Genomic DNA, 10553 nt, shown 5'->3' on the forward strand with positions numbered 1-10553 from the left:
GATGGGCTGGGGCTGGTGCGGGGCTGGCTGCTGTGGGGCCTCAGTGCAGGCCATTCTGGGCAGGGGAGCCGGCGGGACGCGGCAGCTCAGGGCCTGGGCATGGACAAGGTGCTGCGGGGACCGAGTCTGACCTGAGGCGGCGTATCAAGCCTCCTTTTCCTTCTGTTGGGTGCCTGCTGACAACAGCCGTCCGGCACCGCTCTCCCAGGGCTGCTCAGCCTGTCTCTGGGCTTGTGTTGCCCCTTCAATTATTATTATTTCTTTGCTAGAGTTAATCAGTAACCAGCAGGCCTGGAGACTTTGAATTACCTGATGGAAGGGCCAAAGTGGGCAGGGCCTATTAGTGAATCAGAACCGTCCAGTTGGGGCCAGGTGCCTCGGGGCAGGTGAATTCCCACCAGCACCACCACCAGGCCACCCCTGGAGCCTTTTAACAGGCAGATCTCTAGCCCCCAAACCCAGAGACACACCCGGCAGGTCTAGATGGGGTCTGAGAAGCTACAGGTAAACATTGTCAGTCCAACACAGGTGGACTGGGGGCCCCCGCTTTCAGAAGCGCTGCCACAGGCGGTCCCGGACTAAACCTTTTGGATGTCAGGATCCTTGGGGGCAAATGTGTGTTTGTGCTTTGAACACATTTACGAGCAGGCAGCCCATGAAAAAGAGAGATGGAAACGTGTTCTGAGAAGGTGGCTGAGGGAAGCCCAGCCGAACAGTCGGTTTACAGTTACTACTTCCCGAGCATCTCATCGGTGCCCTGCGATGCTCTTCACATACCTAATGACAGGCACATTAGGGGTGTGCTGGGCACATCACATTGCACAGAACAGCTGCCATTTATCTGGCCGTCTCTGAGGAAGCCCCCTGCCGGGGGTCCTATCTGCGGCCCCTGGAATCCTGGCCCAGTAGAAAGGAGGCCCTGGGGGCCTGGAAGCAGAGGCAGGCTGGGGTCAGGGCAGGCCTGCTGGCTGCCTGCCAAGGGGCCTTCCATGGGGCAGGAATCTATTGGCTTCCAAGGTCGGGTTCCCAGCCTCTGGTGTCCAGGAACTCAATCTCATCAGTGTGTGTGTGGGCAATAAGCTTCCAGGAAGGTGACTCAAGTTAACAGGACTCCGTGGGACTGAGAGGCAAGCAGCGCGGCAGTTAAGAAAACGTAATCCCTTTACCTTGCCCTGAACGTCAGAGGGCGGGTGGGGTGGCACAATCCACTCCCTCAGACAATTGCCTCGCTCAGGACGTGCGGAGCGATCCTTTGCTGCTCAGGTCACCTGTTGAGAGCCACGCAGATTCCAGCTCTTCTGATCCAGCTCTTCCCCACCCCAAGGGGCAGGCGGTGCCCTCTTGCTTCCCCCCCCCCCCCACCCTCTGTCTCTGAAATCTAATTCTCCCCACCCCGCACCATGGCATCTCTTCTCCTTAGTCTTCAGTTTGACTGTCAGTTATTTCTTTCCATTCTGTTTCCCCCCAGATCAAGATGAAGGGGATCTCAGATGGAGCGCTGGGCATCTGTTTTGCCCCCATGCCAAGCATCTGTGTTTCCTTCTACAGTGGCCTGAGTCCCCTTTGGGCAAACATTGCTCCCCACTGTCATTCTGTGTGGTTCCCAGTTCTGTGGAAGCGGGAGGTGATGTGAGTCAGGGAAGACCAATCAGCGTATTCCGTCCTGCTGGCTACAGCCATTGGTTCAAACATAGGCATCTGATCTAAGCCGAGCCAATAAGATTCAATTCTGGGACTTGTGTTGGGACTACTGAGAAATTTCTCTGCTTGATTTCCGAACTCTGGAGCTGCCAGGACCACTGCATGCAAAGAAACTGCCTAAGAGTAAGGTCAGCACGCGTGTGTGCGCGCACACATACACACACACACACACACTAATAATAATAATAAAAATAGAGAAGAGTCAGAAAAAGGGCTAATGACATTGTTTGAATGCCCAGATCCAGCCATGCCTGAAGCCAGAGCTCTATCTTTGGCTTTTTTTTCCGTTATATTAACCTCTAAAATCCACCCCACTATTTATTCTAGAGCCAGTGTCAGTTGGACTTCTGCCCCTTGCAAGGGAAATTGTAACATAGCAAGAGATGAAGAAGCCTTTATTTGCTGTCTGACTCAGGGTCAAACATCAACCAGACAACCAGCCTGCACATGGCCAAGAGTGAGCCAGTGCCTGTGTGTCCCTAGACTAAAAGATACGGTTTCTCTTCTCTGCTTTGACTGGCACTTTATAATGCTCCTTTCTGTTTGCTAAGCCCTGGGAAAAAACTGGGCATAGGAAGAGAAAATATTTGTTGAGCTGCATTCATTTATACTGAGAAATAGAAATTCCAGTGGTCAATACGGTGACGTCAGCTTGGCCCTTGCCCCCTCTTCCACTGGCCAGCTCTATTGGAAGCCAAATAATCAGGAAGATAGCTGGGTGAGGTTGAAGTCAGACCAAGAGCAGTTACTTTGGGTTAGTGTGTAAAGAATAACTGTGTGAAATTATTGGGAAAAGACAATGAAGAAAATACATTGATTATAACCATCCAAATGTTACAGAAATACATTAAGCGGAATGTGAACGTTTCTTTGAGAAAGTTCCATTCCCTGAGAAACGACGGCTTTTAACAGACTGATCCTTTATTGGCCCCATCCTACCACCTTGGGACACCACTTTGTCCCTTCCAGGTGCCTTGGCTTAACTGGCTTTATAGCTGGATATCTGGCTCCTGTCACTTTACTAGTTGGGTGGCCTTGGGTGAATCATTTCCATCTCATTGAGGCTCCGTTTTTAAATTTGATAAAACGGAGACAAATACACTGTAGGGAATTGTGGGAGATTACTTAACCCTGAACCTCCATCCAGACCTGCTCAGGGGAGGCTCAGTAATGTATGCATCTGGCTTTGTAAGTGACCTCAATGTAACTGATCCCTTCAGGGACACGCGATAAGACACTTTGGCGATCTGCTCTTCCAGAACTTTTTTTTTTCTTTAAAAAAATTAAATTTATCTTTATTGTTGAAAGTATTACAGATGTGCCCCCTTTTCTCCATTGATTCTCCCCCAAAGGCCCCTCCCAACCCCCAACCCCCAGTGCTTCTTAAAGAGCAGTGAATGTGGGCAGGATCTGGAGCACAGCCTGGAGCAGGTCTGTCCCCGGGGAAGTACACCCTGTCTCCTGAGCCTTAAAATGTTGAATTCATTTAGATTCCTCATTCTTGTCTGTGTTATATTTGTGCTTGCTGTAACATTATAATTCAAAAACTCAGAGTCTGATCCAAATCTCCAAATAAAACATGTTTGTTTTTTAATTGCTGTACAGATATGAACTCATTAATTCTCAGTACATCCCCCCCCCCTTTGAAATGCAATTTCTTTCATCCTGTGACTTCAAGTACTCTGGGGGTTATAGGAGGAGTTTGAGAAGCTCAGTCTCAAGCTGGGTTAGAATTTCACACCCGGCTACCAGTGGGGAAATCGGAGCCCAGTTCTCTTGAGATGGACCACTCAGAACTCCTGCTGTGCTGGTAACCACAGACCCACACCTTCCAAAAGACACTTTGGACCTGAGTTTTAGGTTCTGCATCAAGTTCATTGGGAAAGGAGTGAGGGAGCAGCAATGTCAAGAGGTCAAGCTGTCAGATCCATGCCTGGTCTTTGATCTTGACCAACCCACTCTCACTCCACACTCCAGTAGCTGCAGAGAGCCCTGTCCCAGCCAAATGCCCATCACCCAAGCCTTATTCCAGAGTTCCGACCTCTGTGCCCCTGAGAACCCTGCTGGCCACACCTCCATCCCTCTCAAAGCACCTGTGTGTCTGAGGATGGATTGGTGGGGGAGACAGAGGAAGAGGATAAGGAACCAAACTGACGACAACAGGACAATGAAGATCAAGCGTGGAGGGAGGGGAGGTGAAATGATGCAAAGAGAAAGTGCCTTAGGTACCAACTGTAGGAAGTTGGAAACTGCACTTGTTTTCTTTTTCTGCTTTTAAGAATAATTATGTTTTTAAAAAACCATGCTTAATGTAAGAAAAAAAAGGAATCACTGATGATCATAAAGAGAAAGGCATCAGTAATCAGCGATCTCACAGCCCACAGAGAACCAGTTCTAATTCTGATATGTGCCTTTAGACTTCTTTCATTGCATACCTGCACAAAAACCCTTTCTTTCATTAAAACTGGACTCTGCTATTTATATTTCGGTAATGTGTGCTTTACTTAATAGCTTCTCTTACATCTCTTTTGCATATTAATAAATACACTTCAAATCATTCGCGAAGGTTGTTCTGTCATATGAACATAGCATATTTTATCTAATCAGTTCCCGTGACAGGAATGCTGAGTCTTTCCCCTCATTTTCCACTGTTACTAACAGTCCTGTGATGAGCATCCTTGGACATGTGTTTCTCATATCCTGCCCTTTCAAAGTTGAAGTCTGCGTGTTATCTTCTCTATCTGCCTTTTTGGCTCAGAGCATCTGGTGGTTTAGGTCCCAAACTTTAATCTATGCTGAGTTGTTTATGAACTTGATTTAAGGCATGAAGGTTGGGAACTATCATTGATGAGCGATAGATGAAACCACTTTTGTCCGACTCAGAATTATCAAATTGCATCTACTCCCAAGGTTACAGACCAGGTAAGGAACCCGTAGGTCCACATTTTTTGAATTCAGAATGATTCTAGAGTCCAGACCCATTTCCCTCCCAGCCCCTATCTCTTTCTAGTTCAGACTTCAACTTGAAACTCATCCTTGACCTACTTCTGTCTCTTGGGACACATGCAGCATGTCTTTAAGACTCCATTCTCTTAACTGTTCCTTTAATTCCATGCAGCTAAGCCAGTGGCAAAGGGAGCCCCACCTATGCACCTGACCCAGGCCCCTAAGGGAGCACATCTGACCCCGTCTTGGTGGAGATGGAGTCACTCACAGGCTGTGAGAGGGTCTCGACTTCACCCTCTGTAGCCTCTTTCCCACGCCCTCTAGTTGTTGTGAAGGAGAAGAGGAGTTTGAGAAAGAGGCGTTCTTATTTCATCTCGAGAGTATCCAGACCTAAAGTCTGGGCCATGTCGGACACTGTTGCCTTAAATCATCAGATGGCCAACTCTACTACATGTCTGGTTGAGAGAACTTTTATTTGGAGGAGTTCAGCTCAGCCATTCCTCTTGCTCAGCATTCCTCACGCTGTGGTCCACGCATCTCAAACATGGTCTCTAGCTTTCTGTGAGCGTCTAGAAGACACTCCTGAGAAAACTGGGGGTGGGTGTAGAGGAAGGTTCCATCCGGTTGGAGAGTCACATGGCATTAGAGTGTGAAAAGCTCTTGGAAATTCTGAAGTTAAAAAGCTAGCTTGGCTTTTTAATTCTGATTTTATCTCAAACGAATCTGCCTGTGAAACTCTCTTCTTTTGGAACAGTTATTAATGCTGTGCACTAGTATAGCTGGGATTTTGAGAGTTTGGGAAATGCTGTTGAATCACCTAACTCATCAGAACCTTGCATTTGATTCTGCTTTCTAGAGGCTCAAGAGTTGTATTTTGGGGCTATTTTGTTGTTTTCCTTCAAAGGATACTCTAAGAAATAAGCTTATGAATCTACATAATTGACTGTTTCCCATTTTGCTTTGGCCACCAGAAAGCTTAATGATAGCAACTGTGAAATATCACATTTGGCATGTGGTACTGCAGTCCATGCCCATCTTAATAGTCTGCACTTCCTTTTCTAGTTTATGATTTATCTAGTCCTTGTATATATTTTCTGTAAATTGTTCTAGAACTGTTGTAGAAGAAGAAGAAGAAGAAGAAGAAGAAGAAGAAGAAGAAGAAGGGAAATGAAGAAAAAATAAGAGGAAGAATTGGTAAATATGGGACAGAAGGCAGAGGTGGGGATTGAGAGTGTGGGCGTGTAGCCTGGCATCTCTCTCTTGAGATTAAACCCATGAACTCTCGCCTCCTCAGACTCATGCTGTCCTGGATACTCGAGGCTTGGAGACGACATGTGCCTATCTCAAAACACCTCTCCACTGTCCACTGCACAGCACATTCCAGGGAGCACAGACCTGGAATCAGGACCACTGGACCATGTGAACATTAATCTTCCCAAGCACAGCCTGTGACCCATTAAGCTACTCTGCAGGGTGGTTAGGCCAAGGTCAGGAGGCTGTCAAACCAGCCCCCTTTCTCTCACAATGTCTAGTATTGGCCTTTGCAGAGTCCCCCTGGGAGGAAGACACTTGACTAGAAGTAATGGAGGTTCCTGGGCACCTGGGCTTTGAATCAGTAGTGGGAAGGCTGTGTTTGAGCAGACTGGCTGGTCCAACAGAGCTGTGTTTAAACCTTAGCTGTGTGTCCTTGAGCAACCAACTTCATGTCTCTGATTTTTAGTTTCCTCATCTGCCTAACGGTGATCAAAAGAGTGTCTGTGCTTAGGAATCTCTGGTTCTAGAGTCAGATAACTCAACTCAAGCTTGCATAGCTCACAAATAAAGGATGTTTCTTGGCTCACATGACTGCGAAGTCCAAAGGTGGTCTGACTTTAGGTAAGCCTTGTCAACGTGGCTCTCACAAGAGTTAGCATTTGCTGAATGTGTTCACGGATCAGTCATTTACTCCCCCCAACACAACCTCCATGGCCCCAATCCCACCCCTTCTACAGGGATAGCCTCTCGCATCAGTTCGGGGTTCTCCCTCAGACCTGTTGCTATGCATTTGTGTTTTCCTCTGAATCACACTGGACAGCAAGTTCCTGGTCACCTTTGATAATCCTGAAGCATTAGTGTTTTCTCTGGAAAAGAGCTCCACCTGTAACTGAAACCCAGGTCCAGCTGCCTGATGCAACTAAAGCCAAACTCATAAGACAGGTGCTGGTGTGAAAGGAAAGAGGTTTATTCACGTGTTGGCCACCTGCCTCAGTGTAGACAGAGATTTTTATAAGGAGGGAGAGGGAAATCAGAACAAATAAATCAAGGGGAGTGGGCTAGAAAGTCTATTCTGATAAGGACCTTAAAACTAGTCAAGTGATGATCTGGGGTGCATCCTCCTGGTTTTTATTTGAAGGTCAGCGAATCTCTTGGAGCTGGACCGCCTGAACATCAGAGTCTGCATCTTTTGAAGTTAGTTTTGAGGATTCTTATACAAACATGCTGTTTATCTACAAGCTATATATTAGTCAGAGTCAGCATTTACAGAAACAATGTCAAAAGAATGATGGGGTGGGTTCCAATTCCCCACTGCCTCACACCTGCCTTCTCCCTCTCTTTTCTCTGTTGACCTTGATTTTACTTTTCTCTTTAATAAAAATAGCACAACATCATCTCACCAGCAATCAAACCACCCTCCTCTGCGAGAGGCCTCGAGATTTATTTCCATCTCAGAGTGAAGTCCTGGTTTGTAGCCTTGCCCCAGCCTTGTTCCTATCTCACAGGAAAAATCACCAGGATTGTTTGGATTTTCCTTGACAGTGACCTTGTCCTCTAAAATGAGCAGCTATGACCTGAAAAAAAGGAGGAAGGAAAGACAGAATACGTTCCAAATGTAAGAGCATTGAGGGTCGTGCAGGGGTGAAGGGTGGGCTTGGAATATTTTTCTTTTTTTGTTCACCTTCTGTGGGGACTGTCTTTGCCCTACAGAGTCAGCAGTGCCCATTTATCTTCAAGAAAACAACTTCTAAAACAACTAAGCCAGCAACTACTCCAGTTGGTGTTGGTACTAAGGTCAAAGCACGTGATTGGTACTAAGGTCGAAGCAGTGTAAGTTTACTGGCAAAAAAAAAAAAAAAAAAAAAAAAAAATTAAAAATAAAATGGAAATCAATCCAAGCAATTCACCTTAAATCAGACTTTGTTTAAGGAGTGTGAAGGATATATCACTCGTATATATGTGACATTTACAGATAAGTCTGTATTTTTGTTCTCATAATGGTGGATAGTTCCTCCTCCTTCATCCCAAGAAGGTAGTCAGAAGCGGAAGTTTCCAGGCCCCCTTTCAGCAGAGTCTCCCCCACAATTGATGACCAGAGTGAGATTGTCTGAGAGAATATGGGGCACCACGGGTTGGGATAGGCAACCGTATGGAGGAGACAGAGGGGAAATTTAAGAGAGCTTCCCCCAGAGAATAATAACTTTAGGACAGAGAAATTTTAAGAGTTCCAGAAAAGTGGAGCAGGCAGGACCTCTGATGGGAATCATTATGAGCTGAGCAGAGGGAGTTCTGACCCCAGACACAGCAACTCCTGGCCTGGACAAGGACCTCCTGTGCTCACAGTTTGCTCGAAGGCATCAGAAATGCCACCTTCAAGGTAGGCTAGGATGGTGAACCTAGCAAGTCCAGTGTGGGCTGACAATTGGTAGGTCTCTCCCAGAATGTTCTAGATTGCACAAGTCTCGAGAGCTTCTGCACAATCCTCGAGAGAGAAGGGCTTTGGAAAATGTGACCGAGATGGGATTTTCCTGCAGCCAGGCAGGTATTAGATTTACAGAATGAGCATTTTCTTACGCCAGATTGTCAGGGAGTTCAATGAACACCCATTAAAAAACTGACTTTGACACAAATAACTGTTTTTATATATTTCCTTTACTTTCGATGTTTATCTATATGAGTGTATTTCATTGAATACTTACTTGACAAGGTTTCAAAAACGCCCTGCCACATACAAAATCTCATTTTATCCTCACATTACACTTTGATGGCGAATAAGGCAGGTATTGTCTAATTTGCTGACGCCCATGGAGAAATCTGATCCATAAAGAAGTCTTTCATGGCTCTTTTCTGTGTCCTCGGAGGCCTACGATGGGCCCCAAGCTGTTCCACTCAGTCTTCAGATTGACTGCCAGCATTTCCAGTCTTGTCGTGGCTTCTACTGGCCTTAAAATTTGCCAACATTTTGCTTCTCTGATTCGTACTCCTTTGATCTGCCTTGTCCTATGCACATGAGACTACCCCACGGCCTGTTTCTGTCCCCCATCAGTACTCCATGCCTGGCTGTCATCCCCATAAATTCTACTCTTGTCAACATGAGGACACTTCTGTTTCTTTGCTTCAACAACTTGTTCAGATCTAACAGATATATATATATATATAATCTCGAGCAACTCCTATGTGTCCGGCATCATGCGAGGCATTCTCGAATGGTCCTTCATTTACTCTTCATGTGGTAGGTATAACTGGGCCTGGTTTTCAGATATGGCATCTAAGGTTTAGAAACATTGATGAGCAGGCCCAAGGTCACCCAGGTAGGAAGGGGTAGAACAAGGATTCACATCTTCCTTTTCTGGGTACTCGAGGCTTGGAGACGACATGTGCCTATCTCAAAACACCTCTCCACTGTCCACTGCACAGCACATTCCAGGGAGCACAGACCTGAGTCTGTTCTGTTTTTAACCCCACTTGGTTGCCTTACACAGTTCCCAGGCTCTCCATCCATTTCCAAATAGAAAATAAGATAAATGTTGAAAGGAAATCTATGCTGTATTTTCCTGAATCCTAATTAGTACCTGTCCTGATTCAAAGTTACCCCAGGAGTAAGAAATTGGTTTTGACTAACACCTTAGACACCCCACTTAGACACCTTGGTTCTTACAGCTTAGTGTCCCAAAGTGAGTCCCATCGGATAGCTATTGGATGGGATGCTTTGCAAACAAGGGATTCCACTGGCAAACACGCTTGGAAAATGAGGTGTTCAGTAAAGTGAAACAGGATTTGATTCTGTACATGTTCTTATACAAACACGTGCATTTGAATTGACAAGGGATGGCGGGGGAGACATATATCACAATGCTTCCCAAATTTATTTCATCGTGGAACCTCCTCTTCTCTTTTTAGATAGAACATCTTTCAGGACTTGAATTCAGCAGAGCAGGGGCTCAGAAACTCGGCTCCAGCTTCATTCAGCTGAAGACAATTTCAGCTTTTCAGCATGTGGCCCCAACAACCACCAAAGTGATCCTGGTCTCCGAAAACAGTCAGTGGGAAACTGAGCTGACATGGTTTCCGTAGCAGGAAATGTCCCTTTCTTCATATATAAAGATGATGGAGTTGGGCACTGCTGCTTCAGGGTCCTGAATGATGAGCAGAGCAATTCCACATCCTTCAGAAGGGGAAACTCAGCGCAAAGAGAGAAACCAACTTGTCCTCGATCACCCAGACCAGACCACAGCCCCACTGCCCAACACCAAGGGGATTTAAACCTCACTGAGTACCAGACACTTTACATACTTTACCTTGTGCAACTTTTAAGAATGATATGTGCACAAGATTTGTATACTCTTCTTAGTAACTATCTATAAAGGTTGGGTTGTCAGATAAAACTCAGGACAGTCAGTTGAATTTGAACTTCAGATAAACAACAATCAACACTTATACCGGAAACTATTCATTACTTACCTATATTTTTACTTGCGAAGTCTTGCGCTCTGGGAGCTCTGTTGGTGGAATTTTAGGCAGTGTGACATGTCAGTGTAGGAGATCTATTTGGGGGCAGGGACAAATAGCGACTCAAACTGATGAAATTGAGGCAGCACTTTCCTTGTCCTGGCAAAGGCCTTCCCAAGGGGTGGGCCTTGGTGACGAAACAT

General features: G+C 46.1%; 1 protein-coding gene across 1 annotated transcript in view; it reads right to left on the reverse strand.

Annotated features, from left to right (window-relative positions):
- Window positions 1–233, reverse strand: part of RNF186 (ring finger protein 186) — a 2546-nt gene extending 2313 nt beyond the window's left edge. The window contains exon 1 of the mRNA XM_005883048.2: window positions 1–233. Coding sequence (XP_005883110.2) covers window positions 1–54 — 54 coding nt within the window. The 5' untranslated portion in view covers window positions 55–233.
- Between the last annotated feature and the right edge of the window lie 10320 nt (window positions 234–10553).

The sequence above is a fragment of the Myotis brandtii genome, unplaced genomic scaffold (genome assembly GCF_000412655.1).
Source record: "Myotis brandtii unplaced genomic scaffold, ASM41265v1 scaffold754, whole genome shotgun sequence".
NCBI classification, from domain to species: Eukaryota; Metazoa; Chordata; class Mammalia; order Chiroptera; family Vespertilionidae; genus Myotis; species Myotis brandtii.